Raw genomic sequence first — 18152 nt, 5'->3', positions numbered from 1 at the left:
AATAAATATAACTTATCAATTTTGAATAGTTTATTTTTAATGTTAATTCATATACACTTCACTTTAAAAAATTCATATAAACTGTAATTTTAAAAGCAAGAAACACACGACCATAAACATAAAACATCACTCTACAATGAGCGTACTTAAAGGTAATTAGCTATACTTCTTTTCTTGGAGATTGGAGGTTGAAATCTCCCCCCACTCCTTGATGTACTTAAAAAAACAACGCTTCCTTTTTCAATAAGAAATACAGGGGGAAAAAACCAAACACATTTTTACCTTCAACTAGAACATATTTGTGTTTTTTCACCTTTTTTTCGTGAATAATCGTGGGTAGAATCTTGAACCTCTAACATTTTAGTTGAAGAAAGACGCTTAAATTAATTGAGTTATATTCAAGTTAATAAACACATTTTGGTTATTTATAAAGATAATACACAAAATAAGGTAATAACCGCTAATAGAAACATATATAGAGTTTATGGAACATAACAACTTTTACATAGCTCTCCAAGCCTGACCAACTATGCTTGGTAAAGAAGTAAAGAGATCATTTTGCCCTACCCAACCCCATGAATATGAACTACAAAGAATTGAGTCTCTTCTCTGATTATAAAGTAAAAGAACAAACAACAAAAACAAAACGAGGGTGCTCGGGGCATCACAAAAGCGACGAAAGCAGAAATACAAGTCCAGAGGCAATGATGATTGAAGGAGATGAATGTTTCGAGAGTAAAGCTGAGTTTGAGTCGGATGGATGTCGCAATAACGGGCAGGCAAGACCTTCGACTCCTTCACGACACTGGCTCGAGAAAAGGCCAGGCGGATACTTTCCATAGAGGTTAATATAGCTAAACATGGTTGAAGCACAATCAGTTGTCATGTCATTTAAAGCATCAACATAAGGGCAAACAAGTTCTTTTAGAGCTGAACAACATAGCTTTGGAGAATATAGAGGCCCTTTGCATTTGCTTGTGATGATTGTGTAGTTCAAGAATTCAAAGCTAACAGAGCAAGCTGTCAAAATGAGATATTGAAACATGAGAATGATAAATGTTTTAGTAAGCAGTTTTACCGAACTTATTTGAATTGACTTTCTAAATACTAAAAAAAAAGCGTTTATAACCACTTAATTAAAAAGTCATCATTCGAGAATCTGTGAGTTTATTCATAATGCAATATACTTGCATAAGAATGATCAGAACTTCCAAGGTTTTATTTTTGGCCATTCCTTCACTTATGACTTTTAGTATACTGCTTGTGCTTATAAAGGATGTAAACATTATTTTTGAAAATTAAATTTATAAATACTACTAATTTCAAAATTCAAGTTAAGTTTTGAAAACTGAGAAGATCCCATTTGATAACCATTTAGTTTTTTTAAAATAAACTTTTTTTCCTCACCATTTGTTTATCGTGATTTTTATTTTTCTTAAGTAAAAATTTGAATACATAGCCAGTCAAATTCAAAAAAAATAATAATAATACATAAATAAACTATTTTTTACATCTCAAAAGTTGGATTAGATTTTGAAAATACTTGTACATGTAGAAAAGATAACAAAAAAAAATCATAGTAGTGTCTGTTAGATTAATTTTGAAAAACTTGTATTTAGAAATTAGAATTTGGTTAAATATTCAAATGTTTATTTAAAAAAAAAAAAAAAAACTGTATTTTAAAAATAAATAAACGTATGTATTTTATTGATCAATGAAATAAGAAGCCTATCAAAAGAGGAAAATGAAAACCACATTAAAGAAATTCAGAGAAAATAAAATATCATTTTTTTAAAGTTAAAAACCAAATGATTATTAAATAGAGTTCTTAGTGGTTTATCATCTCAAAATAATGAAAACACCCGGTTAGTAAGCTTTTCTTTTGTTTACTTTTTTTTAGTTTAACAAATATGCAGGGTGGATGAATCAAACATTTGATCTCTTCGTCGAAAGTCCAAGTTTATATTAATTGAAATATTTTCACGTTAGTGATTTTTTGTTCTTTTGTAATTGAGCATTTAATTGGATGTTTTAATATGTATAGTAAATTGGTATTTACAAGAGGAAATGGTTATTTATTTTCAATTAGTATGAATATACAATTGGAAATAACCTTTACTATGGGTTTCAAATGGCAAAACAAACATAGTTCAACTGATATAATATGTATTCGCGATTAAGAGGTTTGTTATTCGAATCCTTTGTCTATATTGTACTAACTTTAGTGAGCTAAAAATGTCTAATGGTTTCCTAAGGCTAAATATGATAACTATTACTTTTTTAGCTTTTGATTATTAAAAAGTTAATATAATAAAACATAGAAATTCATAGTATAACTAGAAGTAGTGTTTACAAAACTTAAGTTTTAAAAATCAAATGAACATCAAACTAAAGTCTAATTTTTAATTTTATGACCACTAGGCTCTTGATTTTTTTTTCAACAAAAAGTTTCTTGACATTTAAGAGTATGAAAATAAGTTTTTGAATTTATAATTTTGTGGCAAATGAGTTGAAGTTAGTAATAATTAAAATGTATTCTTTCTCTTAAGGTTATAGATTCAAATTTTCGTACTCTATTGGTTGTATTAAAAATAAATTCAATTTCATGTCCAATTGATTCACATCTTGTAACATCTATAGATCGATTAAACACACAATTTAATTATGCACCATTAAATCCATGACTTTTAAAAAATAGATCCCTTAAATGTTAAATAGGAAGCTTTTTTTTATTTATTAAAAACATTTTATCATAGACCTATAAAATCTAAGAATTAACTAGTAATTTGACCAAAGTAGACCATTTGAAAGTTTGAAGAGCAAAACAAAAAAGAAAAATAAGACCCATTTAGTAACGATTTCATTCATAGTTTGTGATCTTTGGAAATTAAGCTTACAATCTGTATATCTACCTATAGTTTTTTCACTGTATTATCTACTTTTTAGATATGTTTTTAAAAATAAATCATATGAATTTTTCAAACTTGATTTTGTTTTTGAAATTTTGGTTAAAAATTGTGTGAAAACAAGTATAATTTTAAAATTAAAAGAAGGAAAAAACACTTAGTTACATCTTGAACGGTCGCACCCATCATTTGACAAACTCTTCTCCTATTTTTCTTAAATAATTTTAAAAAGAAAAATCTGTTGTGTAGTTGGAGTGGATTAAAAAAAACTCTTTTTTTAAAATTAAAAAAAAAAAAACAAAACAAAATAGTTATAAAAGAGGATGAAATGAATTAAACCTTGAATTAGCTTAATAGAGAAAGGGTATAAAAAGGAAAAGAAAAGAAACCTTTTTGAGTCTGAAGGAGCCTCCTTCCAATGGAAGTATGAGATTGAAATTTTTCATCTGAAAATACAGACAAGAAAAGAGGAAGATTCAAGAGACAAATACAAAAGAAACATTAAAAGAACAAGAAAACCTTTCCAAAGAAACATAAAAGAATATACCTGCTGATATGAAAGTTGAAGGTTTAGAGGAAACAAGAGAGAAGAGAAGAAGCAGAAAGAAACCGCAAAAGCACCAATTACAAACCATAATTTATGGGATTGATTATTCAACTTTTGTAGCTTAAAAAGATTATGTTTCAAAGAAGAAATAAAGATTTTTTTTTTTTTTTTTTTTTTGGCATTTTAGAAATGAAGATTTCAAAATAAGAACGAAGAAGGAAATTGAAACAGAAAGTAATTAATTAAGTAGGGAGAAATAAAAGTAGAGTAGTTACACATTATACCCAAACACCCAAATGGGTTTCTTAATTCTTCCATTAATTGCTAATCTATTCATCAAAAACTTTCACCTCTTTTCTTTACTTCTCTTTGTTTTCATGTCTTAAATTTTTTTTTAAAAAAAAAAAAAAGAAATTGAGTGAAAAATGTGAAAAAAATTTAAATCCTACTCTATATTTTAAATCCTAATATTTTTTTATTTTAATACAAATATTAAAAGATTTTCAAATGTGAAAAATTGTATAAGTGTCTAGATTGTGACATTCCGCTATATTTAAAAATATTTTTCACATTTTTTCATTTAAAACAACTTCCCCAAATAAAAATGAAAAAAAAAAAAAAAAAACATTCTGATTTACAATTGCAGTCTCATTTGTAGTACCCATGTCAGTTAGAAATAGCTCAGTTTAACTGGAAGTTCATCACTTTTCTGTTAAGAAGTCATACACATCAGTTATCAATATTGTATCACACACATCAAGATGCATTTTAATTTATATATATATAATGAAAAAGATACTATTAAAAAAAAAAAAAATTAGAATAATTTTCGTATGTACACAACAGAAAACTAGAATTATCAAAGTGAGCATATCTCGATTGACATTCAAGTATATTGGTAAGCACGAGATCAAATGGTTCAATCCGTACTTAAAAAAAAAAGAATTTCAAATAAACCATAAATGAGAACTATTAGTAATAGTTATATAAAATATCTATAAAACATTCACACCAAGTCGCTTTGACAAATTAAAAACACAGAAACCTAAAACAAGAAACTTTTGCAGTTCAATCTCATGAATAAGAACTCACTTTCCACAGCTATCAGAGTGGTAGATAGATACACAAGTTTAGTTTATGAAACTATGATAATAAATACATGGTAATAAAGAATTGCAGTTTTCCAGGATGTTTAAGGTACAGTAACAAATTGGAAGGGGAAAAAGAATGCCAGGCACTTGGACCTTATCATAATAGCCATAACAGCAGTACGAATCCAGTCGAGAGGATCAGTGAATATGATGGTAAACGTGTTATCGAGCCCCAATTTAGATCAGCGGAAGAGGCAGGTGCGAGCACAGTGCATTCTAGACCTTCCTTCCCCTCCTTGCACTCGCTAGAGAAGAGACCGGGAGGGTATTTTCCATACAGGTTAATGTAACTGAACATGGTGGAAGCGCAATCATTCGTTAAATCGTTGAGATCATCGACATAAGGGCAAGCAAACTCTTTCAAAGCCGAACAACAGAGGTTGGGAGGGTATCGAGGCCCCTTGCACTTGCTTGTGATGATGGTGTAGTTCAAGAATTCAAAGTTCACTGGACAAGCTGCATAAATTATGCAACATTACATGATTAGATCAAATTTGTTTTAGCGTAGCTTTAGAAAATATAAATCTCTGGTAATACACAGATAATGTCAGCCATAATACCACTACAAAGTTCGGACTTCTATTTGAAATCTGGAGAGGTTAAGCATGGTGAGTACTAATGTAATATGATTAAGACCACTAATAAGGAGTAGGGGTTAAGGAATCTAATGATTATCTAGACAAAATACGTAATCATCAAATACTAGCAATTATCAAAACGACATCAAGATCTTTTTCTCCTCCATGAAAGAGAGAGGTATGCACCAAAAACTGCTCATTCCTCTTAAGTAAACTCATCTAAAAGCTTATCAATTGTCATATGCTTAATATATGGACTTAAAAAATGAAACATAAAGGCAAAAGTGGCAGATCTCTAATCAAAGGCTAAAATAAAGCATCTTTAGTTCTTTAATTTGCGTCTACTGAAGTGAAGTTAATACTTGGTAAGTTGGTGGAAATTGAGGAATGAACATCATTTTCTTTTTCCGCATGAACATACTAGACGGAAATTCAGGAGAGAAAAAAGCATTTGCACTCAGATAAAAACTGCACATATACTAAGTATTTAATTTTCTTAATGCACATGATTTGAAGATTTCGGGAGAAGAAAAGAAAAAATTGTTCCAACCTCCAAGATTGTGTTGAGAAAACAATTTATGTAACACATCACTAATACAAAATTATAATAAAAGCCAAAATCTAGACAAACAAGGCCGGCATGATGTATAGACAACAGAGACCATAGAAAATGACTTTTTAAGAGGCTATATTTTTATCTTCACAAATGAATGCAACAAATTACTATATTGGACTTACATTAGCTTATAATATAAGTGATATCTACTTTATAATCCAATGTATGGATAGAGCTTTTACAAGATATGAACAAGCTCAATTGATAGCTCATTGTTGTAAACATACGGGTGGTACGAAAATGTTAAAACCATGAGTCCCAGTTCTTTCAACTACAAGTTCAGTTATTTTCGCATTAGAAACTCATGAGATGCCAAATTTAGATATTTTCATCTTGAGTTGGCTTACCATATGATGAACAATCCAAGAGTATTCAAACAGAATGAACATCAATTAATCCCAAGGAAGAAATACACATTGAATACCCACAATTTTTTCAACTTTACGCCGCATACTTTTTTTCTCCCATTTAATGTCATTGAATCAGAGCGTAAATCCCGGACGGATAAACCCAATACGATAATGAAATCAATAAATCATCCGACCCGATAAAATTAAGCTACTATTTCGGTTGAATTCCTTTTTCGACGACGGTCGTAGCTAGAAGAACACGATTAGAAAACGAGAGAATCAAATGGTGAGACTCAAACCCATTAAAGTCATATCCAGTAACCCCAAATTCCACACAACCTCGAGAGAGAAGAAACACAGATCGGCAAGATCTTATACAAACAAAACAAGCACAAATAAAACAGAGCTCACAAAACCTAATAGAAACATGCCTACAACTAAACTCAGATTACGAACTCAGCAAAAAAACAAAATCAAGATGTTGAAGAGAAGGGGTGGAACCTTTTTTAGCCTGTAGAAGGTTCCGACCGATCGAAACCTTCGATTCAAAGACATCTCCTGCAAAACAAAAAAAGTAGAGTTAAAGACAGGTGTAGAGAAGGAGAGGGAAATTAGAGAATGTGGCGGCGATTGTGAATCTGAAGTACCTGAAATGGAAGTGGATGAAGAAGAAGTGAAAAGCAGTGAGAGGAAGAGGAGAAGAAGCATTGTGAAGTTGCAGAAGGATCGATCGGAAAGCATAATTCCGGCGAGAGAGAGAAGGTCGTTCTTCTTCTCCGGCGGCAAGGCGAGACAGGCTGTTGAATTGAATTTCTCCTTAGAAAATGTTTTTGTATTTTGTACCTTGTATATATATTTTTTAATTCCCACGTCCGAAGTGAATAAATAAATAATGAAAACGAAATTAGCATAATTATTTGTTTTTTTCAAAAAATGATAAATAAAAAAATAATGTATTTATTACAAACATATTTCGGCAAAGACATGCGTAGTGTGATGTGATGGATGGAGTACAGCTAAACGCGGAAACTGGGTTACCGAATCGAACCGGTTCGGTTCAGGTTGGTTACCCACCTTTTAAAAATAAAATAAAATAATAATTAAAAGAAACTGTTAAAGTTAATGATATTAGATATTGATCTATAATATTTGAAAGTTAAAACCAAGGTATTAAATTTCATTGTTTGTCAAAGGCATATATTCCGTCCAAAGTGATTACAAAGTAGCTCAAGTAGTTTTTTTTAATGCATCATCCTCCTCGAACCTTTAGATGAGTAAGATGTGGATGATTATGTGTTTTTGGCGATTCCTCCCAAAGTAAAAATTTTTATTTGGAAGGCATGGCTCAATACTCTTCCCACATGTGAGATTCTTGCAAGTCGTCATATTTTATCGATGGGACATGTCTTTTTTGCCATCAGATTCTGAATCTAATATCCATGCATTGTGGATGTGTAAGGAAAGTTGAAAAATTTAGTATTCTTAACCCACCCAGTTTGCTACTTTTTGATATTTATCACATTGGCTATGTTTCTCTTTTCTGTAGGGCAATCAAACTTCTCAACACTCATGATCTTATTGAAGAATCTCAAAATGAGAATTTATAGATCGCTCCTATGAAACCCAGATTTCCATTTTTCCTACTTAAGTAGGTAATTAAGGGATTAACTAGGAGAAAGTTAAATCCTATGTTGAAGAAAAAGGAAATTTCTAAGTGTTGAATAGATTTTCCTTGAGTAGCTTTGAGTTAAGCTTAAATTCCTGAAAATTGACTAAGTGTTGGACTAGGCATTGCTATGTGAGTAGCTTTGAGTTAAGCTTAAATCCCTAAAAATTGACTAAGTGTTGGACTAGGCATTGTTATGCATTGGCCACAAGATCTTGGAAAAAGTACTTAGGCAAAGGGAAAATTTGAAAATTTGGCTAAGTATAGAATGCTGTGTGTGATGCGTTGGAAGGAGGGAAAATTTGGAAATTTGGCTAAGTATAGAAAGTTGTGTTGATGCGTTGGGAGGGAACTACAATGTGTTGGAAGAAGTTGTGTTGATGTGTTGGAAGGGACCAATGCGTTGGAAGAAGTTGTGTTGATGCGTTGGAAGCGACCAATGCATTGGAAGAAGTTGTGTTGATGCATTGAAAGGGTTGTTGGTGATGGCATGCAGTTGAAGGAAGGAAAATGGAAGTGATGTGTTGAACATCCAAGAGTTTGTGGACGCATATGAAGGATGAACTCATGGAGGATGTCATACAAACATGTGGCTTGTTAGGAAGAATTCTTAAGTCTTAAGTAAAAGAGGTGGCAGCATAAGAAGACATACAAAGTTAAGGGCCATGCGTTGGTGAAAGAGAAAGAAGACACATTGGATTGTGTTTATGCAAGATTGCGTTGATGGTGTAAGGAAGAGACACTTGGTCATGCGGCCAAGTAGGAGGTGTCGGCCATGGAGCAATCTTGGACGCCTATAAATAGGACCAAAGACTTCATTCTTCAGATCACAACTCAAAATACATAAAGAAGAGTGAGAGAGTTGAGGAAACCTTGCGTTGAGAGCAAAATCCATGCGTTGGACATAGAAGCTCAAAGAGGACGAATTAGACAATGAAGTTTGGAAAGCAACATCAACTTGGAACGAGGAGTTCTCCCAGAATACTCATGCATTTAATGTGATTCTAAAGCCATCCGAAAGTTAAAGGAGTCTAGTTTTCATGGTGGGGCTTTCGAAGAAGAAGCTCCAAGGAATCGGGCTGGAGAATGAGGAAAAGACAGAAGGGTCGAGCTGTCGGGTAAGTTGGGCCAGTCTTGATGTTTTGATGATTACAGCCAAACCACGAGAAGTTCTGAGCTAAGATTTTAGGATAATATTTCTGAGACATTTTAGAGCATATTTGTAGAAGGAAATATCTCTAGATAAAGCCTATAACTATGAGTAATCTGAGCTTTAAGTTGAATCTGGATTTTAAGGTTCAAAAGGGAGTCTGAGGTGACAAAGGAACTTCTAGAAAGGAAGGTTCCTAAACGATCAAAGTGATTGACTAAAATGTTTTCAATGTTTTAAGAAACCATGTGCTAAACAAAGATCTTTCAGATAAAGACATGTTTTCTAAGTTTTATTAAAGAAAGTTATTTTATGATTAGTTTTACTTAAAACTCGATATCGAAGGACATTTGAGAAGGTATCCGAGTAGCTCGATACTGAAGGACATCGTTAAGAAGGTATCTGAGCAAAAGTACCCAAATGTGGGGTAGTTCTTCTGATAAAAATCAATTTTCTGGTCACTCACTAGGCTTTATAGCTCATGCTTTCCAAATGATTTTCCTTTTCCCAGGTAGCGAAAGGTGAGGAGTTCCAGGGTGCTGCTAAGGTCAATGTCTGCCACGTGCCACAGTTACATTTTCCGAGGATTTTACAGTTGTTGTTGTAAACTTGTAATTAAATCTTGGATTTGTATAAACGTTACATTATTGTAAAATAAAATGGGCCTATTTAATCAGTTGATTGTTCAATTTGTACATTGGTATCAGAGTTATTTCCGCAAGAGTTATTAGACAGTGAGTGTCAACAAGGCGAGAAGGGGTGTCCTATACAAAGAGTTTGTATAAGACCAGACCATAAGACGATTAGTCTCTTTATATAACGTTGTTGATAATTGAGACTTACATCTTATTAAAACGACCATAGGTTACATGACCTTAATTCTGAGTGTTTGGGGAACTCCTGCCTATGAGGGCGGTCCTTTGATTAGTATGGGTGAGAGTGGCCAGATTTCGAACTCAACAAGCCTACCTTTTGAGGATTTGTCTGATTAGGGAGCTGGAAACTCAGTTACACAAGATGAAATTCACTCCTTCTCCGAAGCAGGAGCAAGTAGATAAATTTCTCCCTTCAGGGCTGATTCAGGCTCTTGAACATAGTGGTCACACCCTCTTTTTGGAAGAGAAGACTCAGTCATAGTAGAACTATGACTTATTGTTCATTAGAGGAATCAATGGTACTTAAGCAGTTAGAGTAACTATAGGAGTAAAATGGTAAATTGGCCCAGTTGTACTTACGAACAATTTGTGAAGGGTTATCGCGTTGTTGATTGGTTAATATGGACACAGAAATATATCTGTAGTGAGAAGAGTGCAGCTGTCGATCTTTAGTAGTGTGTCCGGCAGTTAACAGATGGTGGATCTCGTGACTAAAGAGTTTAGTTAGTTATTCACGTACCGTTGGAGTTTCAAGCTACAGGTCCATAAGGTCTCCTTAGTAGCTCAATGGATTCAAGTTGAGAATAAGATTTTGGGGTTAGTTTGAAGTGTTTAAATTAACAAGAGAAAATTCAATTATATGTGATATAATTGGTGTGATGTATGAAATATATTATTTTGAAGAATTAATGTAAATATGATTTACATTAAGATCGAATGAGAATGGATAAGAGGCTCGTGGGATTGACGTGAGGGGGTGGGGATGGCTATATTTCTGGGAGCGAACTCCAGGCGAATATGAAGCGCATGGATACAAGTTATGCCTTGGAATGAAAGACAATTCTGAATTAGCTTTGTCTACGAACTATAAAATAGAAAAAGAACTATGGTTTATATGTTTTATGTGATGAATTATTAAAACTATAGGTTATAAATATAATATGATAAGTTGGTTATCATATTTATTTATAATATATTAATTATATCATAATTAATTTTTTTCTCTAATAACCGATTGATTGGAAGGTTATTAGAAGTTTTATGGTAATCGTAAGATAAAAGGAAAATTGTTTTCCTAAATTTAGAAGTTGCTTCATTCAAAAAGAACTCACGGAGACAAGCTATCAAGTAAAAGTGTTTTACTAAACGATAGCATTAAGAGACTACATGATCATCGTAAAATGACTCTGCACAACAAAATATATCAAAGTTTACCGTTACTCCAATTGACAAGATGGTGAACTTCTGCATGCACATGTCAAGTCGGTTATAAAAATTTTCTTTCATAAAATGAAATAAAGTATTTACGGTCTGCACAAAAAATTACTATATCAGTCAAAATACAAACTTGGTTTAATCAATTCCTTAAAAAATTGCTTCGATAGTTGCTTAAAGGAATTCTCTCGAACCTCGTTATCTGTATTCTCATTGGTGATCCAACCCATCATTTCTGTAAAGATAGTAAATGGAACATCATGTGCTATGTTGTACCTGATAATCGCTCTGAATAGTGATTTAGGCACACTCGGGAGAGGATACTTAACCTTTTGACTTTCATATGGAAGTTGTACCCTAGTTTCATCATCTTTTGTTATTTTCTTCTTTAGTTGAGCTGGAGGAGTATATTTATCAACACATTTCCTCTTAGGACTAGTTCTTCGAGACCTACATAAACAGATAACAAAAAATTACTCATCAAGAAATATAAAAAATATATATAATTTTAAATAAAGAATATAAACAAAGATTACCGATCAATAAATTACTCACTAATATAACTTCTTATGTGGTCGTAACAATATTAGAAGTGTTGGCTTCTAGGATGTCAGACGTGTCGGCCTCTGTATGTGGCATGGTGAGTAAGTCAAATGTGTCAGCCTCTGGATGTGGGATGTCAGTGGGTGAGGTAGACACGTCAGGCTGTGTATGTGGAACGTTAGCCTCTATAGGTTGGATGTCAGTGGGTGATTCTATGATATCAGGCTCTAGAGGGGCAATGGGAGTAGGTGTAATAGTGGTATTTGAAGGCTCTAGAGGGGGCACGGGAGTATAAGAGGTAGTCGCATCAGTAGTATTGGGATCAATAGGTGGGATGAGCGACATCGTGGCATCGTCACCTGTATATGGGATGGGTGACCTTGTCGTTTCCTTAATCACCATGGAACTCTTCAATTAGTAAACATAAAATGATGAGTTCACGAACACGTAAAAACTAAATATAAAGATACGATAGTAAATGTAAACCTTGCACATAAACTACAATAGTGACTGGATGGTTGAAAAATGTGCTTTCATGTCTGTCATGTTTTTCTCGATCTTGGATACACGACTATCTAAAATAGATATATGATCATCCAACCTCGATAGTGAGCTGTCAATGCTCTGCAAGTACAAATAAATAGAATCGTTGGGATGGGCTCCCTCCCTGCGGCCAACACACTTATGACACTCCTCATCCATAGATCGCTCTCTATGGGAATCCGTAAGATGGACATCATATAGGTTTAACTCATCCTCATCGTACGTCCCCCACCACATCATGGAACATATCATCACTAGGTGTGTATGTCCCTCCATCCACCCTTCCACATTCAGCATCCTCATGTTCATCATTGTTACCTCCACGATGATCATCATCGTTGATTTCAGAACTACCTCCACTACTCGACCTACTACTGCTTTCAACACTATCATCATTGGCACCTAGATCGAATATAGGTCATCTATCCACTAGGGTATCCCGAAACTCCCTCTCAACATCGGTCATGACAAGACCCTCTTTGACCTTTATCTGCATTAACATCTCAATAAAATGGTTAGTGTCAATTTAACAACCAAATAAACATATTATGCATAGAGTACACTTACATTGTTAGACTCGAATATGTTTCTCTCGAGTACTTTGAAGGACACTAAATGGAAGCATGACCATCGTAATATACGAGGCAAAGCCACCTTGCTCCTTTGCTTAACAATGTTCCCAGCTATCGATGCAACTAGGATCTCGTACGTCCATACCCAAATAAGATTTAACATATATTAAGAACAATAGTAATGTTAAATCAAACAACACGATTATTATGTTAAGAAAATTTACCTGGAACCTTCTGGAAATCCACGCAAAAAGTACTTCACGACATAATTTTTATTTCCTTTCACCTTCGTCATATATAAACTAATCTTATCATTCAATGCAATCTTTAGGGCATCGAATGTCCTCTCCCAAATAATGGTACCCCAGTCTAGACTATTGTAATACTCTATGTTTTGAACGTCCTTAAATCATCTTTCTGCTTGTTCTTTCCCATCATTGCAACCTCCATGTAGTACACTAAGGTGATCTTCACAGCATCCTCATCATCTTCGAACCAACTACTTGTATCTTTCCTCTAATAGACTGATATGTAATGTATCCTTTGTCACTCAATTACCAAAATACTTGATTGCAAGTTCATATGAGGACTTCTCATTCTGATCAACTCGCGTGGGGGATCACCACAAACCAATCATCCTTAAAAAACGTGACGACCTTTCCGCCAACAGAGAATCTCATTGAGTCAGCTCTAGTGCTCTTCACTTCTCTCAACAACATATGGTGGATAATTTGGTTGTTGAACACCATGTCAATGTCTACAAATCGCCCAAAAATTGTTCTCTTGAACATCTCTAACTATCATGGGGTAAGCTTCTCCTTCACGATTTTGTTCGCATTAGCAATGTGGGCCAAGCTTGTTACTTGACCGGAAAATCGGTCGACTACAGGTATTCTAAAACGTGTTGACATCTTAAATCACTCCTGCATGAAATAAAGATTCAAACAATAATTTCTTCAAAAAAATTGTAAACACTACATTCTGTTTCAATCTCGCTAGAACCACGCTCGCCAGACATTGTCTCGTTAGTGTCGCTCTCTTTGGTCTCTTTTTACTTGTCTTCAACCTTAGAACACATTGAGAACAAAAAAAAAACAAACAAAAAAACTATAGGTTCACAGTATTTCTCAACCCTACAACGACCCACCCTTTCTGGTGTCGCTCTCTTTAGTATCGTTTTCGCCAATTTCACTCACTTATCTCGCTCACATTCTCTCTTTTTACTCATCGTCAACCTCAGAACATATCGAAAACCAAAAAAATCATAGGTTCACAGTATTTCTAAATCCCAGAATAACCCATCCTTTTCCTATTATCGATTAGTTTCAGACATAATCGGCACGGATTGAAATCACTTACCGATCAGATTCGATTTTTTCGTGGCATTGGAAGATTTTGTAAGCCCAAATGATCGATTTCAGACATAGCAAGACCGTCTGGAGCTTATGAGCGATACGAAGCCATTACCTTTGAAGCGTTTTTAGTTTTGGTTGGTTTTCAGTAAAAGGGTAAGAAGACAAAGAAGGGAAGGCATTTTCATAATCTAGTATGGCAATGATGTGAACAGATGGTTGATTGACATTATTTTAAAAAATTAGGTCATTTGATATTTTGGGCCCAAAAAATGGGTCATCCATACAAATTTTCCCAAAGGCTGGAGTAGACATTGACTGAAGAGCCATTTCCAACTATACCGAAGACCCACTGAGAGCTCCCTTATCTGAAAAAAGGATAATGGTCGTTTTCAGCTAATAAGATATCACCATCCATAAAGTAGATGCTTTTAGGAACCAGGGCCACAAAAAATTGAGAATTAGAAAACAACTTCCGAACTTGTTTTGCTACAAAGGCTTGGTTCAATCCCTTTAAATCTCTAAAATTTTAGGACTCCACAACATTGCTGATTTTGAGAAGTTGATACTCTCCCCTGAAGCTTTCTCAAACAGCTTAAACAAATTTTTTAGGTTGATACATTCCATTTTGTTTGTCTTATAAAAGACAAGGCAATCATCTGCAAAAAGAAGATGAGAAATTAATGGACAAGATGAAGACATAAAAAGATCTGAAAGAAGACCTTTGTTGTTTGCTTGCTGTAGCATAAAAGAAAGGCCCTCTGCTACTAGTAGAAAAAAGGTAGGGAGAAAGAGGGTCTCCTTTTTTATGGAGCCCTCTGCTTGAAATGATAGATTCCTCATTGATCAACACAGAAAACTAAATAGAGGAAATGCAATCAAGAACCAACTCAATCAACTTTGGCTCAAATCCCAGTTGTGAGCGTTCAGATTATCACTTAAACATGATCCACCTGTATGTCTCCATATATATGTTTAAGTTATATCTAATAAGCTTGGATCTTAATTTATTGGTTTTTGGGACAATGCAACTAAATATCAAATAAAGTACAACTCATTTTATTAGATAAATAATGAGTTTGTACAAATAAAATTATAAACTACAATACCACGAGATTTAGGGCATCAACCCTAACAGGAAAAATAGAGCATACGCCACATTTAGAATATGTTGATGCTTTCTCTCAACTACCAAATTATGTTCTGGTCTTTCTACACAACTAAATTGATGTACTACTCCTTTGTTACGAAAAAATTCATCAAACAATAATTCTAGTGCATTGTCAGATCTGAAAACCTATAAGACAACATTATATTGAGTCTCAACTAGTTTTAAAAAATTGAAAAACAATAGTAAATACAGCAGATTTTCTTTTCAACATGAACACATAAGTGTATCTACTACAATCTAAAGGGATCAAATCCCACGACGGAAGTGAGTGATCGTTTTGCTTTCAATTTTTTTTAGAAATTTAGAACACAGAACAGAAGAAATTTACATTCATAATACAATTACAGGTTAAGCATCAAATTAAATTGTAGAGAAAAAGAAAGAACTCACCTTTAAAGACCGTCTTCAAGAATTCCAGCAACTTCTTCTTCCTTAACGAATCATCTTCCACAAACAGTATTATGATGCCATCACAAGGTCTTCCCTGTTATTCTTTGGCAAGAGACGGGTTAAAGAGAACCTTCTTCCAAAAGAGATTAGGGAATTCAATTTTGGGAGATTTTTTCACACAAAACTCATTTCTTTGTGAAATTCATTAAGAGAGAATAGGAGAAAGAGATGGGAAAAAGTTTTTCTCTACTAGAAGTTATTAATCCACTCTCATTATTTAAAAAAAAAAAGAAAGAAAGAAAGAAAAAAAAAAAACCTTATCTTTTTGTGTTATCTCATCTAATGGGATAAGTCCCACTTATTTATTTAATTTAATCAAATTAAACTAACTAATTAAATTTGATGACTACCCACTTCCTTATTCACTTGATAATTTAATTTAACTAATTAAATTAAATTTATTGATTAGATATATAATATTTACTTTAAAGATTTGAATCATATTCAGATGTGCATTTCTCTCATAACCTATAATTTTAATATAAATATTATCCATATTAGCTCTTAACCTATCGTTTTAATATGAATCTCATTCATATTATCTATTATTCGAATCTTATTCAAATACAATAATTCTCTTTTTATTATAAAGTTTAATTTTGAATCTTATCCAAATTTAACTTTATATTATAATGTATCTATATGCATTATATTAATTATATCATATACAATTAATGAATATCTCCTTAATAAATTTGAACACTTCAATTCATTTGAAACTAATGGTCCTTATTTACCCATTATGAGCTAGCAGGGGTAAAGAAATTAAATTCCTCAATGGAAACGAATGGTTGCCTTGTGTCAATGAATTTCATTTTGGAAAAAAACTCAAAAATAGAGAAATAAAACAGAACTATAATAAATATCAAATTTACACAACATGCTTAGAAGGAGATTTTTAAAAGGAGAAATCAATAAACCTTTGAAGACCGTGTTCTATAGGTTTTTCTCCTCGGTATCAACTATCACGAACTTCATGAACACTTGAAAACTTCCTCAAACTCAATATACAGTGAACACCACCAATTGATCTTCCTTGCTAATCTCCGAATAAGAAATGAAGGAGGTGTGGGCTTTTTTATTTTTGTAAGAAAAGGAAAAACCCAATTTGAGAGAGAGCTTGATAATATTTCTGTAGAGAATTTTTAAAGATCCAGAAACTGTATTGTACGCATGAGATTTCAAGAGAAATTTATTTTGTGGAACTTGAACTTTATATTTGTATTAATTTTGCGGAAAGTGAGTACAATCTCTAATACATAATATTTTGATGCTTTCAAAATAAACTATAATCTTTAAGCTGGTTGATCTTCTTGAATGATCGGCCTTTGGACTTGTTGATCTTCTTAGATGATCAGTCTTTGGGCTTGATGATCTTCTTAGAGCTTGTTGATTTTCTTGGATGATTGGCCTTTGGGCTTGATGATCTTCTTGGATGATCGGCATTTGGGCTTGTTGGTCTTCTTGGATGATCGACTTTTGGGCTTGATGATCTTCTTCCATTAGCCTTTGGGCTTGTTGAACTTCTTGTGATCGGCATTTGGGCTTGTTGGTCTTCTTGGATGATCGGTCTTTGGGCTTGATGATCTTCTTCCATTAGCCTTTGGGCTTGTTGATCTTCTTGGATGATCGGCTTTTAGGCTTGATGATCTTCTTGGACCATCGACCTTTGGGCTTGTTGATCTTCTTGGATGATCAAACTTTGGGCTTGATGATCTTTTACAATCGACCTTTGGACTTGATGATCTTCTTGGACAATCGACCTTTGGGCTTGTTGATCTTCTTGGATGATTAATGCTCACATGAGACTTCCGAAGAAACTTGTTTCGTAGAATTGAACTTGAGTTGGTGTTGATATTAATTTTTATTTGATGCGATGTGGTTCGATCTCTGGTACTTGATCCTCTGATTCTCTCTCAGTCGAATGCGTACGCTTTATTTAAGAAAGCAAAGTGTATGCTGATCTTGGAGTTGAAGTCTTGGAAGAATGCTTGTATCTTCGAAGGACTTCAGTCTTCAGGTGTGATCAGGTTCAGGAGTCAGAGAGTCCTCTGGTTGTTGGAAGAATTCTCTCTAGGCTCTCTAGAATGTAGAATTTCTTACCCGTTTGGAGTAGTCTTTGAACTTGTCGATCATTTTGGACCGGCTTGTGAGCTTTTCCTTGACTTTGAGGAGATTGAATCTTCAGCTTGTAGGTTGTGAAAAGACAGTCAATTTGTTGAAGTCTTCTAATCTTCAAACCTTCAGATAATAATTTAGATCTTCGGTTTTTTAGAATTTGAGTGTTTTAGTCTTTGAAACTTTGACAAACTTCAGTCTTCAACACTTGAGAGCTTAAGAGTGTTGGGTTTCAAGAATTAGGAGCATCAGTACTTGGATCTTTGGAGCTTAAATCTTCAAAGCTTTAATATGCCTTCTGATCTTCAGAGCTTTAGTATGTCTTCTGATCTTCACAGCTTTGATATGT

The 18152-nt window shown here is 33.5% G+C and overlaps 2 protein-coding genes and 1 long non-coding RNA gene across 3 annotated transcripts; all 3 read right to left on the bottom strand.

Annotated features, from left to right (window-relative positions):
- Positions 1 to 463: 463 nt before the first annotated feature.
- Positions 464 to 4303, bottom strand: LOC150033903 (GPI-anchored protein LLG1-like). The gene is made up of 3 exons (XM_090318201.1): positions 3454 to 4303; positions 3296 to 3352; positions 464 to 1020 (listed from the first exon to the last, which is right to left on the bottom strand). The coding sequence occupies exons 1-3, from the start codon at positions 3539 to 3541 to the stop codon at positions 665 to 667; spliced, it is 501 nt and encodes a 166-aa protein (XP_090174327.1). The 5' UTR covers positions 3542 to 4303; the 3' UTR covers positions 464 to 664.
- A 102-nt stretch (positions 4304 to 4405) lies between these two features.
- LOC120085147 (GPI-anchored protein LLG1-like) lies at positions 4406 to 7026 on the bottom strand. Its single transcript, XM_039041023.2, has 3 exons — positions 6796 to 7026; positions 6650 to 6706; positions 4406 to 5060 (listed from the first exon to the last, which is right to left on the bottom strand). The coding sequence occupies exons 1-3, from the start codon at positions 6887 to 6889 to the stop codon at positions 4702 to 4704; spliced, it is 510 nt and encodes a 169-aa protein (XP_038896951.1). The 5' UTR covers positions 6890 to 7026; the 3' UTR covers positions 4406 to 4701.
- A 4082-nt stretch (positions 7027 to 11108) lies between these two features.
- LOC120086998 (uncharacterized) lies at positions 11109 to 15955 on the bottom strand. The gene is made up of 3 exons (XR_016532340.1): positions 12708 to 15955; positions 11610 to 12630; positions 11109 to 11504 (listed from the first exon to the last, which is right to left on the bottom strand). It is a non-coding gene; the product is annotated as an uncharacterized LOC120086998 (long non-coding RNA).
- Between the last annotated feature and the right edge of the window lie 2197 nt (positions 15956 to 18152).

This window comes from Benincasa hispida, chromosome 9 (genome assembly GCF_027475165.1).
Source record: "Benincasa hispida cultivar pf3 chromosome 9, pf3_genome.v1.1, whole genome shotgun sequence".
Taxonomy (NCBI): Eukaryota; Viridiplantae; Streptophyta; class Magnoliopsida; order Cucurbitales; family Cucurbitaceae; genus Benincasa; species Benincasa hispida.
This window is presented reverse-complemented; position numbering and strand designations above follow the sequence as displayed.